Source organism: Fistularia commersonii, chromosome 18 (genome assembly GCF_037954325.1).
Source record: "Fistularia commersonii isolate RoL2024-O1a breed Wild chromosome 18, RoL_Fcom_v1.0, whole genome shotgun sequence".
Lineage (NCBI taxonomy): Eukaryota > Metazoa > Chordata > Actinopteri > Syngnathiformes > Fistulariidae > Fistularia > Fistularia commersonii.
Genome location: NC_141301.1, coordinates 7,058,945 through 7,084,752, shown reverse-complemented (window position 1 = coordinate 7,084,752; position 25,808 = coordinate 7,058,945). Strand labels below are relative to the sequence as shown.

At 42.9% G+C, this 25,808-nt stretch overlaps 1 protein-coding gene across 4 annotated transcripts in view; it reads right to left on the bottom strand.

Annotated features, from left to right (window-relative positions):
• sphkap (SPHK1 interactor, AKAP domain containing) overlaps nucleotides 1-25,808 on the bottom strand; it is a 58,260-nt gene that overhangs the window by 6,506 nt on the left and 25,946 nt on the right. For 3 of the 4 annotated variants that reach the window (XM_086164614.1, XM_086164613.1, XM_086164615.1), the window contains exons 2-7: nucleotides 20,909-21,011; nucleotides 19,255-19,365; nucleotides 4,498-4,557; nucleotides 4,104-4,238; nucleotides 3,748-4,036; nucleotides 42-3,411 (exon numbers count right to left, since the gene is read on the bottom strand). In XM_086164614.1, the coding sequence (XP_086020740.1) occupies nucleotides 42-3,411; nucleotides 3,748-4,036; nucleotides 4,104-4,238; nucleotides 4,498-4,557; nucleotides 19,255-19,365; nucleotides 20,909-21,011 (4,068 nt within the window). The remainder of the gene's footprint in view (nucleotides 1-41; nucleotides 3,412-3,747; nucleotides 4,037-4,103; nucleotides 4,239-4,497; nucleotides 4,558-19,254; nucleotides 19,366-20,908; nucleotides 21,012-25,808) is intronic. The other variant, XM_086164616.1, reaches the window with a different exon arrangement.

Sequence of the window (25,808 nt, the reverse complement as noted above, 5' to 3'; positions counted from 1 at the left end):
GAAAGTTTTTTATCAAGAAAAAAATGATACCAATGCACTACCTGCTGCTGTTGGCAGTAGTTCTTGTGTGCTTGGTGGTTGCTTTTTCTGGTGTGGATTCCCGATGTCTTTCTGTCATTCCAGAATTTTGAGAAAACGGATTATCCTTCTGATCATCCTCAATGTGAATAAGTGGCACATCTCCGGGACCCCTAAGGGATGCTGTAATACTGTCACTTGCCCCTGACTCTGATCTTAAGCCAGTATGCGCTCTCCTTTGACCACAGTTTATATGAGACTGTTTGAAACCTCTCCTTCTTTCATCAACAGGCAGATTCAGCTTTGGGAGAGGTCCAAGTAGGCCTGTTGCAACACCTTGCTGGACTCCGAGAGAAGACTTGCCAATATCTACAATATCAGTTGCCAGGCAATTAGCAAACTGTTGTACATGGGGTTGGGAATCTCCGGTAGGCTCAAGCTCAATACTGTCCTCTGGATCAGTAATGATCTTGTTCTTTCTCATTAAGGACTCAATAGAGCTTGACCAGGTCTCATGGATTAGCATGTCAGTGATCTGGTCAGGCTTAATTCTTTGATAGAGACAGGAGTCAGATTTACACAGTCCAGTGGCTGAGACTGAGTTGGCAGAGTAGATGTTCAGCAGATCTCCATGTACATTGCGAGCAAAACCATCAAATGAGTTTGCTTTAATGGTTGAGTTGACAGTTAGCCGTGAATCAGAGGAAAGTCGATCTGGAACAGAGGATTGTCTTATACAAAAGGGTGTTCTAGAAGATGGGGGAAACAAGCTGTTGCTCCACTCTTTCGTTTTAGCAATACCATTCTCTTTGTTCTCTTTATCCATGTCTTGAAGCATAAACCTGTAGAACTCCTCTGTAATGCTTTCTGTGCTAGACTGCTTTGACAGGCAGGATGCAGTCCTTACATTGAGGTGGCCATTTTTCTTGGATGCAGCTTGCTGGACAGCTACAGCTAGAATGCTACTGGCATTTTTCTCTGCATAATAATCCAGGAGAAGGTCAAAGCCCCTGCCCTCAGTTTCCATCTGGTTTATCATGAATCGTGAGAATTCATCTGTGATGCTCTCACAACTAGACTGCTTGGAAATGGAGCTACCCTGGCTCAGGTTCTGACCTAACCGACTGCCAGGGTCGAGAGTGTTTGCCGTGCCAGAAGTGTCTGCATCCTCTTCTGGAATACTCTCATAACTAGATGCCTTTCCACGACTCCACCTCTCACACTGCAACCTGCTACGTGACTGGCCTGTTTTGGAAGTGTCCACAACATTAAGCTCAGGGCAATTCATGATCCTGGCAGTGACGTCAGACGCAAATAGGGCAAATTGATCTTGAGGATCATCAGGGTCGACTGATTCATCTACCACACGATTCACCAGCCGCTCCATCAGTTCTGGCTGCTCCTCTGTTTTCCTTTTGATTTCACTGAGGCGAGGTGGCCGATGTTTCTTTGAGACTATGTTGTGGTTTTGTACCTCTTTCCTCCTGAGCACTGAGCGGCAAGAAGTGAACAAGTAGGCTTCTGGCCCCTCAGTATTTGTTCCTTTCAGGCCACAGAACCAGGGTTGTTTTCCAATTGAGTTCTCAAGACAAATGGCTGCTAGTTCTGTGGCCATAGACACCACTGTAGCAGCCATATCATCAGCATAGCAAATGATAGGTGTCCTGGACTCTGAGTCAGTTCTCCAAGAGAGCACAGAGCTGCAAGAGCTGCAAGAGCTGAAGGATGACTGAGTACTTTGAGAGGCTAACCTGTTTTCACTTCCTGTCACCTGTTGCCTCCTTCTTTCTGTACTCTGTACTAGGACATCACTGAAGGGTTCTATGATTAAACTGCAGCCCCACTGAATTTGTTGGAGGTCAGACTCATCTTTTGCACTAAAGGAGGGAAATTTTGGATGTCTACATGATGACTGCTGTTTTTGCTCTTTTTTGTGTACTGTGGGGGACGAAACAGTTACATCACTTTCCTCCAGTTGATGAACTGAATTAAGCCCAGAAACATCAGTAAGCTCAACTGTGTTATGAGTCATTCCATTGCTCTCCTTGTTAGTTGACTGGCTGTATCCACCTAATCTCTGTAATTGACTGAGGGATTCATCCCCATTCTTGGTAGGAGCATGTTCCTTAATACAGGTGTCATGGTCAAGAGATTCAAAGTGTTGATAACGTTGAGAAATGTGGCTGATTTTCCTTTGTGTATGACAGAGGATGTCAAACAGTAAATTGTTTACAATATCTTGCAGAAATACCTGGAGATTTGGAGTATTCTTTCCCGGCCCATCCATTTCTCTCTTAATTTTTGCTTTCTCTAATGCATATTTAAATAAACTGTCAGCCACATCATTTATTATATCATCAAACTGTCTTTCATCCATATAAGACTTTTTGGGACAAGTTATACCATCTACTATTTTGTTATGTGTGGTTTCCAACAAGTGGGCAACACTTCTGTAGCCTTGTGGCTGATTTAGCACCTCAGCTGCTTCCCTGTGGAGAACTTCGGCAATGTTTGCACGGAATGCTTCAATGCTGGTACCTTCGGCAACACTGCAGTGCAATGTGAAAGCTGCAGAGGCCTCGGCAGCACACATCAAACCTTGTGATGTTCTATAGACTTCATCTGCTTCAGAATCAACACTCCACTCTACCTTCTCTGTGAGTTCCACAGCAGCAGCAGCTCCAGCAACCTGAGCCATTTCACACATAGCTGAGGGGAAGGAATAATCACACCTCTCCTCTGGTTCTTGTAGCTCATCCTTTGTTTCTTCCTCTGAAGCAGACTCAAATGTAAGCTTCTCTACCACCTGTGGAGAAGTTAGGGTTCCAACAACACTGGCAGCACAGGCTAAAGCCATTTCTACATGTTTGGATGGGTGTCCTCCATTGTGGTGAGGAAAGTTGGCCTGTTCTCTTTTGTCATTCTTCAAAGTCTTTATGGTCTTGGTGGTTGCCTGGTCAGGCATATTTGACAGCTGAGTCTCTGGCCACTCTGTCGATGATTCTGAACAATCTGGGCTTTGAACTATGACAATTCTGGGAAGTTCAAAAGAGCTGGTGTCCTGTTTGGAGGAATGTCTGACTTTTGAGACACTAGTAGAAGTGGAAGCGCACTGAGTGAGCGATACACTAATAGCAGCCTCAGACACAAAAGAGGTTTCATCTTGAGAGAGACGTATAAAGGCATCTTGCAGCACTGATTCAGCCAAATTGGTGGCATAGTGACCAGCTGATTCTTTAGAGTGGGGCGTTGAGTGCTGACACATTTCCCTTTTAATGTCTCCATCATCCCTGCACTGATGACAGGTCAGCTGAACTTTCTGGGACGCAAGACGAGCACAGTCTGGCTCTGTAATCTCTACAGATATCTCTGTCAGTTCACCACTATCTGGGTCTATGGAGAAAATTAGAAAAATAGAGACAAAAAGGACTGAAAAACTTCTGCATAGAAAGCAGTGCCATATTTAAGAGTGTGTCACATTATACACAAGAGAAAACACAATACATGATTACATAAACCTCAGCATGATCGCGACACAATTTCTGAAAATTCAATGTGAATTCTATGAGAATACTTGTAATTATAAATTAAACCATTATGGGGGGCTAATTTGTGAAAAAAAAAATGAAAACATTGTAGTGTTACCTAAATTTACTAGATCTGAAATTCCATTTTTTTTTCTGGTCTCATCTTCTAATATTGGCTTAAATGTTTATAGATAGACTTTACCATTTCTGAGAGAGTCATCCTCACTGTCAGTTCCCGGGTGTTCTGAGGCAGTCAGGAAATCTTCCTCTATGGATGAGATGGAGCAATTAGTGTCATCTTCAACCCGTTGCCTTGTCACTGACACTTGCTGAAGATGTTCCTTTCCCCACTGCAAGCCTGTGAGGAATTTGGTGATCTCAAAGATGATGCTGCTGAGATGAGTGTAGTGCTTTTTCCCTGAACACTGGCACAGGCACACACCAATGCTTCTCTGCTGTGGTAATTGTCCCTTAATAAAACAAACAAATTCCTGTTAAGACATTAATTGAAATGCTGCAATACACTTTTAGTATTTGAAGACAGCACTTTAAATTCACCTGAGTGTTTAGATGTATAAGAGAAGTCTCTGAGGCTTCTAGACCATTAAGCAAAAGGATCTCATTTTGTTTGGGTTGATGGACATCCAAAAAATCAATTAGCTTTCGGAGGTCTGGAGATATTGACGCCAAATTCTGTAGGAGACACATCAAGCACGAATAAAACAAAGATATCCTTTTTGCAAGAAGATTTGATACACATTACCGTTGTCACTAAGGTGGTCCCTTGTCAGTTATATTTCATTGGGAACACAAGCTCCTCACCCAGTTAAAAGTTAGGTGAAGGGCTTACAGAGGGGCTTCGTCGAGTCCACAGTACACAAAATTATGTTTTTGACAGTAAAATATTTTTAACAGTGAGAACTCTAACAGAATGGACAAAAGCTATGCTCACCTTGATGATTTTATCATCACGAAAGTCTGTTTTCTTGGGATCCAAAGTGACAAAACAGATCTGAGATGGAGACAGAGAGGCAGACATACATTACATCATTAAAGCTGAGTGAAGCTCTGCTTGAACCACTTCTATCCCCTGTCAGATCTTAGTGACTGTCCTTTGCAACTCACCATATTAAAAGTATACCATCTGTCCGTCATGTTTAAATAATCATCAAAAGCCTTATGTGAGATAAGCCCGCTATATGAAATCATTCCTGTCTCTGAGTAGTTTTGCAGCAATTTAAGTGTGCTATCATTTTCTCCTTGTCTGGGTTTTCCAACTCTCGTTCTCCTGTCACCCTCTCTGCCCTCATCTCTTCCCATGTTGCCTACCTTTGGCTTTGGTCTCATAGAAAGTGATGTAGCCTTCATGTTGGCATATGAAGTCTGGGACTTTACTTGTGTTACTCTAGAGCTAAGCTGGTACAACTCAAAGATAAATGGATGGATGTCTATTTGGTCAGAGCATGTTAAGTGAGCTGATAGTGCCAAGTCACAATTAAAGTCATTCCTGTCTGTGTGATATTGTTCTGTAGTTTTCATGTCAAATCTTACATGGTTGTCAAATGATGAGACTCAGGTGTAATCCTGTTGGATGTCTTTTTCTATCTATTCCACACACACACACACACACACACACACACACACACACACACACACACACACACACACACATGCAGGTACATCTCAAAAAATTAGAACAACATTAGTTTATGGATGTAGTGAAGAGGGCATGACGTTTGTTGGTGTGAGAGAATACAGAGAATAAGGTAAGATGGAGGAGTTTTATTTGCTGTCGTGACCCCTGTATTGAGTAGTCAAAATGAAAAGATTTCTTGAAATTTTGATGATTATGGCTAACAGATGACAAAAACAAAAACTCAGTGTCTCAGAATATTAGAACGATACACAAGAGCAATAAAAAAGCCAATCAACCAAAGTAAGCCTATGGTCTTAGAACCAGCTTTTGGTACCTTTGGCAGTGTGGGCAGATGCCAAGTCCTGCTGAAATATGAAATCAGCATCTTCATAATGCTAGTGCGCAGAAGGAAGCAGGAGGTGCAATACAATTTCTTGGTACATGGATGTGTCGACTATGGACTTCAGAAAACATGTTGGACCAACACCAGCACATGACATGGCAGTCCAAAACATCACTGTTCCACTGACTGTGGGAACTTGACATTGGAAGTCAAGCATCATAAATTATGTACCTCTCCACTCTTCCCCTGGTCTCTGGGACCTTTCTTTTCCAAATAATGTGCAAAAACTTGGAGAAATTTGGACCACTGAGCAACAAACCAGTCTCCATACCCCAAGTTAAACGCTGCTGACACGGTCTCCATTTCAGGAGTGGCTTGACACAAGGAATGCAATATTAGTCTCTGATTTGTCTGTGAATAGTGGCTCTTGATGCACTGACTCCAGTCTCAGTCCACTCCTTGCGAAGGTCCCCCAAATTCTTGAATAAATGTTGTTTGACAATTCTCAAAGCTGCGATTATCCCTTTTGCTGGTGCATCTTTTCCTACCATACTTTTTCTCTCCACTCAACTTTCTATGAATATTTTTGAATACAGCACGCTGCAAACAACTACCTTCTTTAGTAATCTTCCCAGTGATTTTGTAGCCCACTGATCCAGACTGAGAGAGCATTTAAAGGCTAGGGAAACCTTTGCAGGTGTTTTGAATTAATTTGCTGTCTAGGGTATGACACCATGACTGTCCAATTTTGAACTTTTCTCAATATTCAAATTTTCTGTGACACTCAATTTTGAATATCATTATCTGTAAACCATAATCATCAAAATTTCAAGAAACAGGCTTGTAATATTTTACTCAATACATAATGAATCTATATAGTAAATGAGTTTCATTTTCTACAATGAATGACAAAAAATGTAAACTTTTTCATGATTATCTAATTTTTTGAGAATTACCTGTGTACGTAATGAAGTACAGGTGTATAGCTTCAAACAGTTGCATCTTGACCTATATCACTGTTCAAAAAAGATTCCCTTAACCTAAGTAAGTTAAATGGTGTTTTTATGAGGCTGCATTTAACCCTCTCAGGCTCAAATTAAGTTGTGGCGTAATTAGCTAAGTAGCATTTAGCTGTCGTAAATCTGCAACATCTGCCTGGAGAGGGTTAATAATTATATTTTGTTTTACCCAAACAAACCATTACAACACCTACTTCACTGCTAAAAAAACAGATTATATCCAGATACTTTTCTATCCTGCTGCAACTTGTGACCAAGACCCCAAGATATTTGAACTCTTTTATTTGAAGCAGTGACTCCCTTTATTTCTAGAAGGGACAGTCCTATTGTTTCCAGAACACTAACAGTGTGATGTGAAGCTTAAAGGATGACTCAGAATCCCAGAGAGAAACAATTAATTAGCTGTGGTTTAATATGTGTTAAAAACGACCTGTGAAAATAATATGACCATAATAAAAAATGTTTAAAAACAAGATTCGCGAAAAATTGTATCGCAGGCCAAATCTTCTCAAATTAAAAAAAAAGCAAATCAAAATGTATTACACCCCCTTCCCAAATTAAGCATGTTAAATGTATTTCTAAATAAAGTAAATAAAGTGACCAACCGCTGGTCAATTTTTTTGGTCAGATTTTTATGTATAAAATCGTATCTACATACAAGTCAGTTATATGCATTTTGTCTATGCATTGCCTTGGTCAATGTGCATACAAATATTACAATTATTTTAACTCTTTTTCACCTTAATTTCTCTCTCTTCACACCCTCTAACACACAGCTGATACCCTCCATCCTTCTGTCCTGTTTTTTTTTTTCTTAAACTGTAGGCCTCCTTTTCATGAATATTCAGTCTTTTGTACAAAAGTCACTTGTTTTGTAATCAATATGCTTTCTTCCTCATCAGAATTACCAATGGCACTATGGCTTCTTAAATGATTGTTACAGTTTATATGCTGGTAAGATCAATTAGAGGGGATGAGATTGAGACTGGCTTCATTAACATTTTCGACAGTCATCATCATCACTCCTAACAGCAGCATGTTGCTTGCCATTCCTCAAAGATTTTAAGCATAGTAATTTGGTAGCATTTGTATAGAAATTACAAATTGAGCCTTTGAATTACTTTGCATATTGCAAAGTCCTGTAATGACCCTGTAATGAATATATTTAATTGTTTTGTCTTGTTGATACATGGATGATTTCTCTCTGCTTTTCCGGTATTTCCTTCCATTTTTCTGTTACTGCTCAACAAGTTTCAAGGTAATTTATTCATGCATTTGAGGACAAAAGTTTGTGATGTTTCAAAAATTAGCTCACCTGGCAAATGAATGGCTTTCAAGAAATTCAGTGATAAAGTTCACTTTTCTTTAATCCTTTGTTTTTTATGCCCATTGTGCAAGATAATGATTGCAATAATGTAGTGTCATAAAATTACTGTGTGTGTGATTTGGCGCTATATACAGGTCCTTCTCAAAAAAATAGCATATTGTGATAAAGTTCATTATTTTCCATAATGTAATGATAAAAATTAAACTTTCATATATTTTAGATTCATTGCACACCAACTGAAATATTTCAGGCCTTTTATTGTTTTAATACTTATGATTTTGGCATACAGCTCATGAAAACCCAATATTCCTATCTCAAAACATTAGCACATCATGAAAAAGTAAACAAGCTATTAACCTAATCACCTGAATCAACAAATTAATTCTAAACACCTGCAAAAGATTCCTGAGGCTTTTCAAAACTCCCAGCCCGGTTCATTACTCAAAACCGCAATCATGGGTAAGATTTCCGACATGACTGCTGTCCAAAAGGCCATAATGGACACCCTCAAGCAAGAGGGTAAGACACAGAAAGAAATCTCTGATCGAATGGGCTGTTCCCAGAGTGCTGTATTAAGGCACCTCAGTGGGACCTCTGTGGGAAGAAAAAAGTGTGGCAGAAAACAATGCACAACCAGAAGAGGTGACCGGACCCTGAGGAAGATTGTGGAGAGGGGCTGATTCCAGACCTTGGGGGAGCCGTGGAAGCAGTGGACTGAGTCTGGAGTAGAAACATCCAGAGCCACCATGCACAGGCATGTGAAGGAAATGGGCTATAGGTGCTGCACTCCCCAGGTCAAGCCACTTTTGAACCTAAAACAGCAGCAGAAACGCCTGACCTGGGCTACAAAGAAGCAACACTGGACTGTTGCTCAGTGGTCCAAAGTACTTTTTTCCAATGAAAGCAAATTTTGCATGTCATTCAGAAATCAAGGTGCCAGAGTCTGGGGGAAGACTGGTGAGAAAGAAATGCCAAAATGCCTGAAGTCCAGTGTTAAGTACCCACAGTCAGTGATGCTCGGGGCTGCCATGTCAGCTGCTGGTGTTGGTCCATTGTGTTTTATCAAGGGTAGGGTCAATGCAGCTAGTTATCAGGATATTTTGGAGCACTTCATGCTTCCATCTGCTGAAATGCTTTATGAAGATGAAGCTTTCATTTTTCAGCACGACCTGGCACCTGCTCACAGTGCCAAAACCACTGATAAATGGTTTACTGACCATTGTATTACTGTGCTCAACTGGCCTGCCAACTCTCCTGACCTGAACCCAATTGAGAATCTGTGGGCTATTATGAAGCGGAAGTTGAGAGACACCAGACCAAACACTGTGGATGAGCTTAAGGCCGCTATCGAAGCATCCTGGGCCTCCATAACACCTCAGCAGGGCCACCGGCTGATTGCCTCCATGCCACACCACATTGAAGCAGTCATTTCTGCAATAGGATTCCCAACCAAGTATTGAGTGCATAACTGAACATAATTATTTGAAGGTTGACTTTTTTTGTTTGAAAAATACTTTTTTTACACACTTTTATGTGGGATGACATAGGCTAATTTTTTGAGATGGGGATTTTTGGTTTTTCTTTACTTTTTGCCAAAATCATCAATATTAAAACAATAAAAGGCTTGAACTACTTCAGTTGCCTGTAATGAATCTAAAATATATGAAAGTTTAATTTCTATCATTACATGATGGAAAATAATGAACCTTATCACAATATGCTAATTTTTTGAGAAGGACCTGTAAGTTAAATCTGACTTGACTAATTAACTGCATTATACTACTAAATCGTCCACCATTAGGGGAAATAACATACATATTGTAAAACTGAACTGAAGAAATATGTGAACTATGAAACTAGAATGGCCTGTATATAAGATAAACACACACACAGAATGTTACATCTACTTGATTAAATTGCCAGGATCATACATATAGGTATCTAAAACACGTTTTCCCTTCAATGTTGAGCATTTATATTTACATTTTATCTTTGGATGAACTTCTCAAAAAAAAGAGTCCCCAGAGTGTAAGATATGTACAGTATAGCACATATAGAACCCATGCTTGGCAGTGAGATGCTCCAGGCTAAAGAGAACATTAAGTAGTTGATAGTGTCCCAGTTTTCCTTCTTCACATCATGAATAATACATAGGGATATTCACTGTAGTGTCTGTAGTGTGAATATCAAGAGACTGAGACAACTAAATCAAAATTTGTTAACAGCAGGCTTGTAACAGACTGTGGTGGGTGTTGAATCACATCTTAGAGCTATGATACTTTCACATTTCGAGATTTGTTAATATGTGTCTTCACACTGTTTCTATAATGTCAAATGTAACATTGTATTTTTCTGTCCTTGAAAAGATGCACAAGGAATTTTATTTAGCCACCTTTCTTTTCACAGTTACATTGAAATTGAATATAACAAGTCTCTTATGAATTGACGTTATGATAAGTTATAAAGGATTAATCCGCTTGCCACAACATGGTTTGACAATGGTTGACTATTCAACATTTATTCATACTACTGCAGTTTGATTGAACAACGATCTTAATCAATGTTGAATGATGTTACACATAACCTGAAAAAAATCACAAGATATCACAGGGTTTGATAAAACTCGATATGGATCTTGCTCTTAATAACCAAACAATGGCATATTTGAAATAGTCTGCAATTTAAGGAGATCCTGAATTCTTTTGGATCCTTTGTAGATCAAGTTTAACCACAAAACACAAATTCGTGGCATCTTAAGATGCTAGATAAACATGATCTAATATGTGAAAGTAGGCCTGACTTCCAGCTCTTCCTGCTGTGAGTCAGAACGCATCTCATATCACTGGAAGTCAAAAGTAAGAATCAAACTTTAGGTATGAAGTGTCAGTTTAATGATTGATGGACTGCTCTCAGCTAGGGAGAATAGGAGAACAGAAAAAAAGATGGATTCTCAGGGAATATATTTGGCACTATTTTACTGCTGTGACTTATTTGTTAGAAATGTTATATTGACTTGCAAACACTTTCTAGATCAGGGGTGGGCAAACTTTTTGGCTCAAGGGCCACATTGACTTAAAATTTGACAGACGGGGCTGGTCACCACAAGATATGATACATATAGAAAATATATAAAAAACGCATTCGTTAACAGTACATATCAGACTCGTCTGAAATTTTTTTTGAAAAAAATAAAACCAGCTTGGTTTTGAAGGCTCTGATATTCACTTGCATTTCACGCACGAACCTGTTTTTCCCCTCGCAGCTTCACATCCAGCTCATTCATGTGTGTCAGTATGTGTACAGTAAAGGCTAAATCACAAAGCAGTGTCATTCAGCCTAGGAAAATTCTTAAGTGTTCTCAATGAGCTCAAAAAAAAACCAACTCCTGTTTGAGCACCCACATTCACTGATCCAATAATTCAACCATTCATGTCAAGTATGAATTCTGTACTAATCATTGGCGGGCTGGATGTGGCACACAGGCCATAGTTTGCCCACCCCTGTTCAAGATTGTTTTTAATAAAAGAAAAATTATGATACACAATGGAGAGTGTTACTGCCTGATAAATCTCCCTGACTAGCATTACATGAAAAAAACATGAAACATGCCTACTGTTGGGTTAGGGTTACTCATGAACCATGAGTAGTTGGCTGCTGTCCATCAGTGCCAGGAGAGCAGTTAGGAGTTCAATGTCTTGCTCAACAACACTTTGACACACCAGGAAGAGCCGGGAATCGAACCAGAAATGTTTGGTCCTGAAGATGATTGCTCTACCTCCTGCGCCATGCCACCCCCTTCAGTAAACATAAAGGTCTGCATTTATTGTCATATTTTTATAAATATAGAGAATATTGCTTTAATCATCCCACAGAGAGGAAATTTCAACCACCAGCAACAGAATTATTTACATTCAAAGATTGTGCTGTCAATGCCACTGCTCTGTTGAACTTTCTTTGTTTTTTTCTTTTTTGTTAGTGTGTCCCTCCCTCATCCAGTACACCGGAGAGGAACTTTTGAACTTCAATCAGTCAGCTACTGATTCTTTGTTGTTTTTCTTCAAACTTTTAAGTTTTCAAGATCTGGTTAGGGGAGTAACAGATCTCTGTAATGCCATCTCTGTGGCATGGGGGATTCTACACTGCAGTCCAATCAAGACATTTGGAATATACGTTTTCTTCTCAACAAGATGGAGGTTTTTTTTTTGTGTGCTTTGATTAATGGCTCAACGATCACATCTGCCAAGCTCTCAACTTTCCTGTGCAGAACACAGCACCGGGCTGGCAGGGGAAGAGGGGAGGTGAAATCTGCATTGATATCAATGAAGGTTGGTGCACACATGTCACAGTATTGAAGACATCATGCAGTCTGCACTTGGAGGCCAAATTCATTAACTCCATGTGTTTTATTCACTGTGCGAGTTCTCCTCATTAATCCTGGCTGGTGTTTACGCCACCCCTCAGGTGTGTTTTAGTGAGGCAACACCTGGCTAACCAGATAAGGGAGCAGAAACATCCATAATACCTACTCATTATTCTTTGGGACTTTGAGCTAACAGCAACAAACTTCCAAAGCACAGACTGCATGTTAAGCATCAAAGCACAGACAGAAACACCCTAGACCACGGCTACATCATTTTAAACAATGCCTATTGCTTGATCCCCCATGACTGGGACTACCCGATCACTGCATGGTTCATCTTCTCCCAACTCAATGGCCAAAATTAAAATATTCTTAGTTTGTGATGAAGAATGTGAGAAAACGGATCAGTGAGGTAAATGTGTAACAATAGGCCTGCTTTGACTGCACTGACCTGGAGGAAGTCACCAATACTGTGACATCTTACAACAGCTTTTGTGAAGCAAGACCTTCTGCACACAGAGCAATAAACCCTGTTTCAACTCAAAATTCAGACAGATTTGCCAGGCTAGGGAGAGGCAGGGACTGTGTCCTATATAGGTTGTCCATAAACCAACTTACAAAGGAGATCAAAGTAGCATAGAGGTGCAACACTGAAAAGCTGAAAGACAGGTTTTCACCCAATGACCCTGTGTCACAGTTGAGAGGACTATAAGACATAACCAGTTAAGTAGACTACCACCCCCTACTACTTTAAGTCGTCAACTGGTCAGCAAGCTGAATGACTTCTATTGTAGATTCGAGAACACATTCATACCGATCACTAGCTATAACTCTGACTCCAGTCAAACTTCCACACAACCCACTCCTTCCCCAACCCTTCCAACAGACACCTTACCATCATTCATTCAGGATCTAAGAAGAGAATATGTACCAGCTCTTAAGAAGTGGAAGTGTGTCATCGTCTTGTTAGAAGGTCTGCAGTTATCCCATCTTCATGCGGATTATAGATAGGTCAGATAGAGTTGTGCGAATTCCCTTCCTGCTTCAAATGCTTCACAATTATCCAGTTTCAAAAGAAATCCTCTATCTCCTGTTGCAGACCCACTACACTGACGGGACTGGACCGCAGTCTCCAGTAAGACTAGAGGGGGAGGTGTGTGTGTTTGTGACGCACCATGACGTCATAAGGGGGCTGAAGGTGGCGCACCCTGATGCCGTTGTGATCGTAGCTGGCAACTTCAACCAGTGCAGCTTGCGGACCATACACCCCATGCACCACCAACATCTGGACAATCTCACCCGGGACAAAAGCACCCTGGACCCTGTACCCTGCACCCTGTACAGCAACATCCATGGCGTATACATGGCCACAACCCGCCCCCGCTTTGGACAGTCAGACCATATCTCTCTGTTTCTGTACCATGCCTACAGACAGAGCCTGAAACAGACCTATACCGTAACCACAGAAATCAACCTCTGGACCCCGGACTCAAAGGACATCATGAAGGACTGTTTTTCTAAAACAGACTGATGTGTTCCAGACAGCAGCCAGACAGGAGGACTCTTCTGTCAGTGTATAGGGGTACGCTGAGTATGTTACTGGGTACATCAGCACTTGTGTTGACAACATTGTGCCCATCATATGAGTCAGGAAGTTCCCCAACCAGAAACCTTGGCTGAACAGTCAGGTATGCCAAATGCTGCGGGCCTGCTCTCATGCATTTAAGTCTGACAATAGCACGGGGTACAAAGAAGTATAGAATGAAGAAAGCCATCAGAACAGCCAAGAGGCAGTACAGAGAGAAGCTGGATGGGGTCTATTAGTCAGGAAGTCAAGGAGCCAGTCAGAGGGTGGGTACAGGAGTGTTGACATTTTGTGTGTGAGTTTGTGGGGGATGATCATGTTGAAGGTGGAGCTTTAGTCTACAAAGAGCACCCTGATGTAGGAGTTTTTTGTTTTCTTAGTGGGAGAGGGAGTAATGGAGGGTGCCTGAGGAGGACCTGTTGTACTGGTATAAAGTACAATATGAATGAGACAAGTATGTATTTGAGTCACCTATGTGATAACACTTGACGTATTACTTTTAGGCAGACATGAAAAAAATGCCATATCACTTTTGTGTGGAAACTGGTTCTATTCTGCACCAAGGCTACTAATAAGCACAAAGTAAGTAAGACTTTCTACTCATATTTTGTTATTGACTTGTAAACTCTACTGTTGACATCCTACAACAGTATTAACACCATTAACTCATGATACCGGCAGTGGTGGCACCTATACACATCAAACTGTATAGACACAGATTCTCACTTGCTTTTTCAGAATGTCCCTGTGGGCAGAATGTCTGTAGGGACCATTCAAACTCACTTAGGGCTTAGGGTGCAGTGTGTAAATATACAAATCAACATTTTTGGCTTTTAGGCTCTGAATTTAAACTCAAAAACCACTTTTCCTGTTTTCAGTATTTATTCATTCATTTGTGTATTTTTTGGTTGTGTAACAAATGAGAACCTTGTTTTTTCATAATCACTTGGACCTGGGAAATTGGTAGTCAGCTTACGAATGTACAATGAAAAAAATACACAGTATATGTACAACAGATCTGATCATCTGGTTAACCAGTGACTGCTGTGAAAGTGCAGCTGACAACAAGGGAAAGACCTTGCGACAGCATAGAAAGACAGCGGACAGGAGGGAACAGACCCCAAAGCGGCCATCATGGAATAGCTACCCGTGGTCGGCGAGACCCAGCACAACTGCTGTATGGGTCCCACCCATAACTTGCTATGAAAAGTGATACGAAAGAAAGTACTCCGAGAGCGTAAGATAGCATCGGCAGATAACACGGTAACAGACACAGGAACGGAACAGACAACGAGTTTGATGATCAGCATACCAGGGGCTCCGCCAGCTACAGCAGGACACAGGCTCCAGAACTGCGTATGTGGCTGGACAAAGGTTACCTCCACCCTCGGCCTGAAGATACACCAGGGCAAGAAAGGGTGCTTAAAGAAGGGTCAACAGGGATGTCGCATCAACAGCTACTTTTTGAGAAGCAGGCCGAGTCAGTCGACTGAAGTCCAGCAGCAGGACACACACACACACCACAGTCTGCAGGACATCAATGCACCTGTCCCAGAGGAGGAAGAGCTAGGCGCAAGAGAGGAACCGGAATCCAACACAGCACGTCCATCAGCAGAGAAGAAACTCCCGGGGCGAAGGCCATTAGTCAAGTGGCCAAAGTCCTGCAACAAATCGCTGTGGAAGGAGATCGACACTGATCTCCGCAATATCCTAGAGGGGATCAAGAGCAACACCATGAAGAAGTTGGGGAGAATGGGCGGGCTGATCTATGCCTATGGAGCGGAACGGTTTGGTCGAAAGCAAGCGATCAAACAGCAGTTCCTACCAAGTCCAGAAGGCAGACAGAAATAGACCGCCTAGTCAAGGAGAGGAGTCAGCTGAAGAAGCAATGGCGGAAAGCCACAGAGGAGGAGATGGAGGGAATAAACCTGCTGTAGGAAGAAATTCAGAGTAGGCTTACAACACTGAGGGGAGCTGAAAACCGCCGCAAGAAGCGCAGAAGGAAGGAGCAAACAAGAGCACGCTTCTACAAAGACCCCTTCCACTTTGTGAAGACTCTCTTTACAAAGGAGAAGAGTGGAAGTCTCTCAGTGTCAAAGGCTGACCTGGAAAAACATCTGGAAAAGACCTGCACAGATGACCGCCACCATGAAGAGGTTCCCCTCCCAACTGACATGCCACCAGTCAACCCACCACAGTACGAGCTAGACATTAGCCCACCCAGATGGAGTGAGGTGGACAGAATTGTGCGTAGAGCAAGAGCCGCGTCGGCCCCAGGCCCCAACGGAATACCATACAGGCTCTATAAAAACGCACCAGATGTCCTGGGATTTCTCTGGAGGCTGATGAGTGATGTGGCAAAAGAAGGAAATACCGACGTCCTGGCAGAGGGCTGGAGTGATCCCTATCCCCAAGGAGAAGGTGTCATGGGTCGCTGGAGGCGGACTCGGAACCACACCACCTAGGCTGAAATCTGGGTTGGAGCTCTTTTATTTAGGTAGGCAGGGTGTCTCAGGCAGACAGGGTGTCGCAGAGGCAGGGTTGCAGGAAGGGTCCAAGGCAGAGTTACAGGGAAGGGCCCCAGGCAGGGTTACAGGGAAGGGCCCCAGGCAGGGTTACAGGGAAGGGCCCCACAATCCTTCAGCCCTGGGACCTCCAGTCGATCCTTCCTTCGAGCCTTCTCGATCCCTCGCGAATTACCCGGCCCCGAGCAGAGCGTGCCGCTCCTTTTTATGGGCCGGGTAATTAGCGGCAGCTGGCGCAGATTGCCAATTTGATCCAGCCGTGTCAGACCCTGACAGAAGGATTCATTAGAAATCAGCCAATTTCGCCAGATCAGCCTTCTAAATGTGGAGGGGAAAAGCTTCTTCAGCGTGGTCGCTCAAAGACTGGCAGGATTCCTGAAGGAAAACAACCTGATTGACACATCAATTCAGAAAGCAGGCATCTCCGGCTTCTCCGGGTGTGTGGAACATGCTAGTGTCAACTGGCATCAGATCCAGGCTGCCAAGAAAGAAAGAAGGAACAGATCTTCATGTGGTGTCTCTGGATCTTGCAAACGCCTTTGGCTCAGTCCCTCACAACCTCCTGTAGACAGCCTTCAACTACTTCAGCGTCCCACCAGCTCTCACAACCCTTATCAAGGCCTACTTCCAAGACATTCAGCTCTGTGTGACAACTGCAGAGTACACCACAGCATAGCAACAGCCAGAGGTGGGGATCATGGCTGGCTGCACCATCTCCCCCTTGGGCTTCACCTTGGCCATGGAGGTCATCATACAGGCTTCGCGATGGGTGGTTGGCGGACGGCAAAAAAGACCCGGACTGAGGCTGCCACCAGTCAGAGCCTACATGGATGACCTCAGAACACTCACCACAACCAAGGCTTGTACAGTACAGCTAATAGGCAAGCTCCAAGATAACATCAAGCTGGCTCGCAAGCTGGCAAGATCAAGCCCAACAAGTCCAGAAGCATTTCCATTGTGAGGGGGAAACGGTTAGACCACCGCTTCTACATTGATGAGGAACATATTTCAATGGTTTTGGAGAAGCCTGTGAAGAGCCTAGGTCACTGGTATGATGCCTCCCTCAAGGACAAAGAGCAAATAGAGCAGCTCAGGAAGGAGGTTGCCAGCAGCCTGGAGAACATTGACAGAACCCTGCTTCCGGGCAAGCTAAAGCTCTGGTGCTTGCAGTATGGCCTACTCCCACACCTCCTGTGGCCACTAACCCACTAAGAAGTTCAACTCTCAAAGGTAGAAAAGCTGGAGAGACTGGTCAACTCATATGCAAGGAAGTGGCTTGTCCTTTCCAGGTGCTTCAGCAGTATTGGGCTCTCAGTCTGTTGGGCCAAAGTCAGATTGGAGATGATGCTATTGGATTCAAGCGACCCATTCGTAGCTCAAGCGCCCCCCATCCTGGCAACTGGGAGGAAATGGACCCCGCTGGCTGCAACTGAACAGACAAAGGCAGCCTGGGACATCGTGGGCCGGGTTCAGGAGGGGAGGAGTGGACTTGGGCTCGAGGCCAGTACACCAGCCTGGAGCAAGGCCAATCCAGCCCAGAGACGCAAGCCGGTAGTCCAGGAAGTTCGCCGGGAAGAGGAAGCAGGAAGGCGCGCACAAGCTGTGTCACAGGCGAAGCAAGGGCAGTGGATGACAAGGGAGGGAGTTGAGAAGCAGAAGATCTGGAAAGATCTGTGGGAGATGGAGGCCTTCAGGGCGAGCTTTACCATCAGGGCAGCCTATGATGTCTGCCTTCTCCTACAAATCTAAACCAGTGGTATGGCCAAGACCCTACATGCCCTACATGCTCAAGGCCAGCAACATTGAAGCACATCCTAGTGGGATGCAAGACCAGCCTCACCCAAGGCCGTTATACCTGGCGACACAACCAGGTACTAAAATGTCTTGCAGCGGTGCTGGAAACTCGCCGGACAAGCGTGAACGCCCTTCCTCCCCAGCCGTCCCGTTGGCACACAACTCCATTTGTACGGGAGGGGCAAGCCAGCTTTGCCCCCGTGAGAACTGACCTTGGGCCACTGGCCAGTGCACCGGACTGGAAGCTGCTAGCGGACCTGGACAAGAAACTTTGCTTCCCAGCTGAGATCGCATCCACCAACCTGCGACCAGACCTCGTTCTGTGGTCATCATCTCTCAGGCTCACCTACATCATAGAGCTCACGGTGCCCTGGGAGGATGCAGTGGAGGAGGTCTATGAACGAAAGAAGCTGAGATATGATGAACTTGTCACAGATGCTCGGCGACAAGGCTGGAAAGTGAAGGTTCGTCCAGTGGAAGTACCCTGCAGAGGTTTCATAGCCACGTCAACATCTAGGCTACTCAGGGAGATGGAAGTTAAAGGACGTGCCCACAGGCAGTCAAGGACTTCTCCAGGGCTGCTGAAAATGGGAGCCAGTGGCTGTGGCTGAAGAGAAGAGATCCAACGTGGGCCTTCAAGTGAGCTGATGGCATCTAGGGAGTGAACCTGGGACGCTGGGATTCACTGCTGAACCCTCTGGAGATGTCGTGGGCCAATCAGCGAAACATCCATGAAGGAGGGCGCTCACTTGACGACCCAAAGGAGGCCATCGCTCACTTGAAACCCCACAGAGTCTCATCGGTACCTTAGGTATGCTTTCATCAAGGGATATCAACACCTCGTCCTACACAACAGATCTGACTCAAGAAAAATATTACAATTAACAGTCAAGTAATGAAGTAATGTATGCATGAATGAAGCAAAGAATATTCTTTTGTATTTTGCATATTTCTACACTATCTTCATGCCCAGTGGCCTGTCCTTAAATTTTGAGTTTTTTTTTAGTACTATTTTCTGATGCAATAAACAAATAGTTTCAAGACTCAACACAAGATGACTCTTCCAATTTATTCTCTGCAAAGGTTCTGTATATTAAATCATCTTAAATATGCCACTCACCATATTGCAACTGGCCTTGGTGTAATCATCGAGGAGCCCTAGTCTACACAGAGATTTGCCATTCCTTTGCCAATAGTCTGATGAGTCCAACACAGTGCTACTGGACAGAACCTGCAATGCAAAGAAAAATCAGCTCAGGTGCAACACAACTACTCTGATAACTCCACATACAGGTTGGTACCATTTGACGGCATACACCCCCTTTTATCTCTCAGACATTGTTTCCCATTCAAGACAGTAGGATCAATTGACCTTTTTCCAGGACTATTTTTTCTGGTATACAATCAATAATCTGTTAGCTAACCATACAATGCACACTATACATGTGACAATTCTCATCACCTCATATTGTCATTTTTAATGGAGCCTTTGAGTCTGCAAAGCCGCTTTTGTCCTAGGGAACTGACTTTTCCACTATAATGATAAACTCATTTGTCACATTATTGATTCTATAGTTTGACAATGAAAACTCTAAGCTAATGAGAAAGGAGGAAAAAATGCTGATAGACATTACATTACAGTCATTTGGCAGACACTTTTATTCAAAGCGACTTACAAGAAGAATATTAGATAAAATATTAGGTAATAGAATATTAGATAAATGAGTAAAAAAATAACCAACCAATAAATAAATAACAGATTTTATGGAACATCTTGATGCAGATCGTATGAATTTAAGTGACTGCTTACGTGTAGATGTTATTGTCACTGCATATTGAGAGAAAAATCATGTCTCCTAATGCCTGTGCTCAGGAATTGACCACATGCAGGTTAACATAAGTGACATATACTGCTGAACTGATATACAAGGGTTGCTCATTCAGGTTAGCAAATACTTATGTGTAATTATAGGCTATACATCACCCCATATATCTGCTAGACATTTCAGTGGAATTATCACTTGGATGATTAGTAGCCCGCAATTCCTCCAGGACACTCATACACTTTGATAGGAAATGCAATCAGTCTGCCCACAGATCCAAGCTATTTCCCCACTTATATCTGGCAGTGGGAGAGGGTAAACCTACAGAGTTGCGCTAAAAACATGACTGTTTCTCTTAATGTACTCCTCAACTGTCAGAAGAACCAGGATGAGCATATTAAAGTATCTTACAGAATGACTGAAGAAGTCCTTGAAGGTTAAAACACAAAAACAATTCATAAAAAAATTAAACATTTCAAGTAAACACTTGAAAAAGTCACCAAAAATAGAATATCTCAAAGGGCAATTTAGCAGTTTGGTAAATACATTCTTTAAAAAAAAAAAAAAAAAAGTATAGCTCTCAAGACACAAAAGCCAAAATGTTGTGGTTTGAGATATGTTGGTTTCTGAACATTGTTTTTCCCTTGTGTGTGTGTGTCTGTTTGTGTGCATGTGCAGGTGTGTTTGTTTTGAAAAGTAGTTTGGTGATTTTAAGTTGTTGGAGCTTGTTGTGTTATGGTGAAACATTGTTGTGGAAAAAAAAAAGTGAAATGTCTCCACTTGTTTCAAGAAATGTTTGTGGTGGTATTGAAAGGCTACTTTAGCCTGATCTTCAGTGACCACTGAAAGCAAACAAATTAACTAGTTAGAGAGACAGATATGAGAAAAAGTTGGACATATGAAGCTGAAAAAAGGAGAAGCAGGTAGATCAATCCCAACAGCACTTATTACCTTCTTACAAGCACTAATGGATGAGGCGGTTCGACTCTCTGTGCTGCCTCCCTCCACTTCCAATGCCTCTGAGCCTTCAAACATTGCAGGAAGCTGAAAGTTACTGCAAGACAAAAAGGGCAGAGTTGAATTTATCAGAAGAGGTTCTTGTCAAAGGCTTGGTACCTCATTTTTTAATTTTCTTCACATGAATAAACTATAGGATAGAAAGATTTGTTTAAGTTACATACAAAGTTCATTCATAATTTTTACATTTATAAAGATAGTATGAATACTTTTCCTTTTAATGCTTTTAGCTCTGACATTCTGATATGTATGTATGGATGTATACACTAAGCTATCTAAGGTCAATTGTAATTCAAGTGATTAACCAAAGCGCCTTCTGAGCATCAGATACCTTTAAGGAGTTGAAAAACCTAAACGTTTCGATCTGTTCATTCCTTAGGGATATGTATGTGTGTATGTTTTTTGTTGTATGTTTGCAGCTCCTTTCACCTCAGTTCTTCACCAGTGAGCCTGATTGAGGAGGAGAATGGATTCCAGCTGGGGTGCAATGCACACATGCAGCTCATCAGCTCTAGTCAGGCTAAGCTTGACAGGAGCCTGTTTGAAGCACCAAAGGTGCCTGAGTGTTAAACCACAGCGGCTACTGCCATATGGATGCATAGCCACAATTACAGCTTTCCTTGCAAGCTCCTTGTTCCAGAGTTTGACACCTAAGCTTTCCTCATTCCTAAGTCCAGATACCTATGCCTGGTCCTTCCTTGCAAGTTCTTGAGACTCCTGTGGTACCAGAAACAACCTGGACCCACCACAGCCTGCCATTCATCTCCTTGAAAAATAAACACCTCTAATGCCTTACCTCCTGTGTGTTTTTGCATTTGGGTCAGTCACACCCTCCGAAAACCATGGCAGTACGCTCTGGCCATCCTGACCCAACGGCCACTCTCAGGAGAACTTTATCTGAACAGAGTTCTCCAGTCCACTCTCATGAGGCTGTTCTTATGTCTTTCAGTGAGCAAGAGGGTACCTCCAACCAGTGTTTGGATCAGCTCACTAAGTCTTCAATCCATCTGGCCCTCCTATAGAGGTCCCTTCTGCTCCACCATTCTCCCAGGCCCTCTCCATCTCCTGCGATGTTAGCTTACCCATTGTGGAGAAATTCTAAGGAGAGATAGGCTGTTGTGGGGGGTTTCTCTTACACCTTGGCCTTCAATTGTTTACCACATTGCTTTCCCCATGATGACGTCAAGATTTAATTTGACTTTAATTTAATTAAACTACAACGCACCTCTGAACACAACCGCCACTTTGCTGACCGCAAGTGGATTCTTGTACCCATCTTTTCACCTGGGCAGAAGGTTTGGCTCTCATTTTGCAACATCCCCTTGAAGTTGATCTCTAGAAAATTGGCACTTAGATGCATCGGCCACTATGCAGTAGAATCAATCAAAGAAATACAGGTGCATGGTGATCAGGAAAGGTAAACTGTTGAACTGGGTCACGCTGCATGTGCAAGGGAAGTGATTCCATTGATAAAGGAAAATCCAATCAAGTGTCTCGGGAAGTGGTTTGATGACTCGCATGCTGACAGGAACAACATCAGCAGCACAGAAAAGCTGACGGAGGAATGGCTGAGGAGGATTGAAAAATCAGGGCTCTCGGAAGTTCAAAGCATGGCTTTACCTACATGGATTGCTGCCAAGGCTCATGTGCCTGTTAACAGTGTATGAAGTTCCTATGACAAGTGTTGAAGAAGTGGAGAGGAAGATCAACAAGTACCTTCGAAGTTGGCTAGGAATCCCTCCAAGCTTCACTTCAGTAGGCTTCTAGATAAGATTAGGGCAGCTCCAACTTCCTCTGTCATCTGTGGTGGAGGAACTTAGGGTAGCAAAGTGCAGAGTCATAATGACTTACAGAGACTCCCAGGGTGAACAAGTCAGACAAGCAGGCGTCCTCACAAGATCAGGACATAAGTGGGCAGCTGACTCATCTGTAGCACAAACTGAAAGTATGTTGACGCTATGTAACATCATTGGAATATCCTGCACAGAAAGACAGGGTCTTGGAACTTCCCATGACCAGGAAGGCGGAGTCCAAGGAGAAAAGGGCAATGATCCAAACCCTGGAGGAGGAAGGGCAAGGGCAGTGGAGCTAGCATCCCAGGGAGCATGGACCAAATGGGACCTACCCAAGAAGAAGATCACGTGCGGAGACCTATCGAGACTGCAGCCTTTCTCATCTCATTCATACTAAGGTCAGTGTATTATACACTCCCGACTGACAAATTTGCACAAGCGCAACATGAGGGAGGACCCATCGTGCAAGCTCTGCGGGGAGAGGGGTAACATGGCACACATCCTGTCAGGGTGTAAAACAGCACTTGCCCAAGGAAGATAGAGGTGGCGCAAAGATAAGGTGCTCATGACAACTTGCTGACACCCTGGAGCAGGAGCGATGCAAAAAACGCCAACCATATGGGAGAGCAATACCATCAATCAAGTTTGTAAGCCACCAACCACAACAACAACAACAAGCACTCTGCTGCTGGGGGGGAGAGACTGCGATCCCCCAGGTTGTCCAGACAACCCAGAGGCCAGATGCAGTACTGTGGTCTGAAGAGGAAAAGAAGATCATCCTCATTGAACTTGGAGTCCCATGGGAAGAGGGTTGTGAGCAGGCATTTGAGCGCCAAATTCAAGGAGCTCTTGCATGACTGCAGGGGGAAAGGATAGCAGGCATGGTTCTACTCTGCCCAGTCAGTGTGGAGAATGGTCACAGCAATTGGGGAGCCTGTTGCCAGCCCTTCAGTGCCAGAGCGTTAAACTATAGTAGCTACCTCCACATGGACATATAGTCACAATTCCAGTCATCTTTTCCTTTTGGGATCTTCAGCTCCTCAGTAAGATCCATCATCTCTTTGTTCCTGAGTCCAGGAGATCTATGTCTCACTGGTTTCCTTGCAAGTACCTCATTCGAGTTTGACACCTCAACTTTCCTCATTCCCAAGTCCAGAGACCTACGCCTCGTCCGTCATTGCAAGTTCTTGAGACTCCTGTGGCTACAATAATAGCCCAGACCGAGCACAGCCCTCCATTCATCTCTTAGTAAATAAATGCCTCGAACACCTCCTGAGTGTCTTTGCATTTGGGTCAGGCACACCCTCCGAAAACCACAACATTTTTCTTAACAAACAGACAAACAAGTCTTAAGCCCAAGCAAAGTGGTTTATCATCTGAAACATAACTTTCTCATCGTCTCAGTCTAACGCCAGTGAGAGTTTGGAGGATCACACACAGTGGTAAACCCTTTGAGAACAAAAGGGCAAAGAATGGACTATTATCTGAGAATGCACACAAATTCATAAGATTTTTAGTGATGACAAAACTCAGCAGTAATCCGCTTTTGCACCAACTTTAATCAAACCTGGTTATGACTTCTGATTTCTGTCTATGATAGAAAATGGCACAAATCAAATATTTCTTCAAACAAATCAAATATTTGTAAATCTATCTTACGACAGACAACATTAAGCTTCAAAGATATTCTAGGCAGTATCTTTACACTCATAATGTGCTTTTCCCATCATAAGCCAAATGGAAACCCACCTGAAATTGCATTGGAGACTTTATTTGGAATTGTCAGGAATGAGAATGCATTTTAAAAGGGAGGCTATTTCCACCCTTCATTGCAGTTATTCAAAGTAAAGTTAAGTATTCCCACCCAGGAGCCCTTAGAGATCTGATGTCTCTGTTCGCAGATAATGAGCACTTCCTATATAATTGCATTAGACATTAGACTGGCTTAAAATACTGAAAAAATGGTATAGTGAGATGCTTGGCTCTATTTATCCAAAGTACACATCTCAAACATACATGCAGAAAACACATAGATACAAACATCACACAAAAGCAATGGTACTACTGGGGAATGTTGGATGCAACAAAATTACAAGCCAGCGAAAGGAGACAATTCAGATTTGTTGCCTGTTCATATGAAATGGACAGGAAGACAATCTTCAGGGGGGACACTGATGGGTTTTGTCCGTCATACGCTTCACATTTATTTCCATCTTTCATGTTGACCTTTTAATCGAGGAGCGGTGACAGGGTGGTTGAGAGTGCTCTCACTGCTCCTGCCGGCCCTAGGCCTCTCAGCAGGTGTGAAGTCACAATTAACGCCTGAAATATATCTTTTATAAGACAGCCTCCCGTGTATTTTCCATAATTGGCTGTGGGAGGTGGTGTCTTGGAGTTGATGGGGTTCGTTTTACAGCGATCGATATATTTATTTGGACCCATTCCCGGATTACAGCATCTAATCTGGGACACATCTGACACTTATGGCTCATTTATTGCGCATCACTTGGCTTACATAAACCGAGCATCAGTGTCAGGGTTCAGGTCACGACAACCAAATGGCAACATAAACCATGACATGTTCATTTATAGCCCCTTCAAGTCAAAATATATCAATTCCATGCAGAGGAACAAGAAAAAAACAATTACAAACAAACCGAACAACATTTTAACCAGTCAACAAAGGGGGTACACATGCACTTTATTCATTTTTAAATGAACTCAAACAGTATCATTGACAAGAAATGCTATAATTTTTGCCTGTTTTACCCCATTGTATAGAAACGTTCTCGAACGGTGCGTCAAACATAATTTTAGAAACGATATGACATCGGTTATGATATGGACCCCAAACAGTGCACTCCGACGCCTCTGAAAACACACGCACGCACGCACGCACGCACGCACGCACACACACACACACACACACACATTTATTCATTTTATATTCTTTTATATTTTATACACACACACACACACAAACACATATACAGCATATAAACATTCATGCACACATCAACACAGACATGCCATGATAAGAT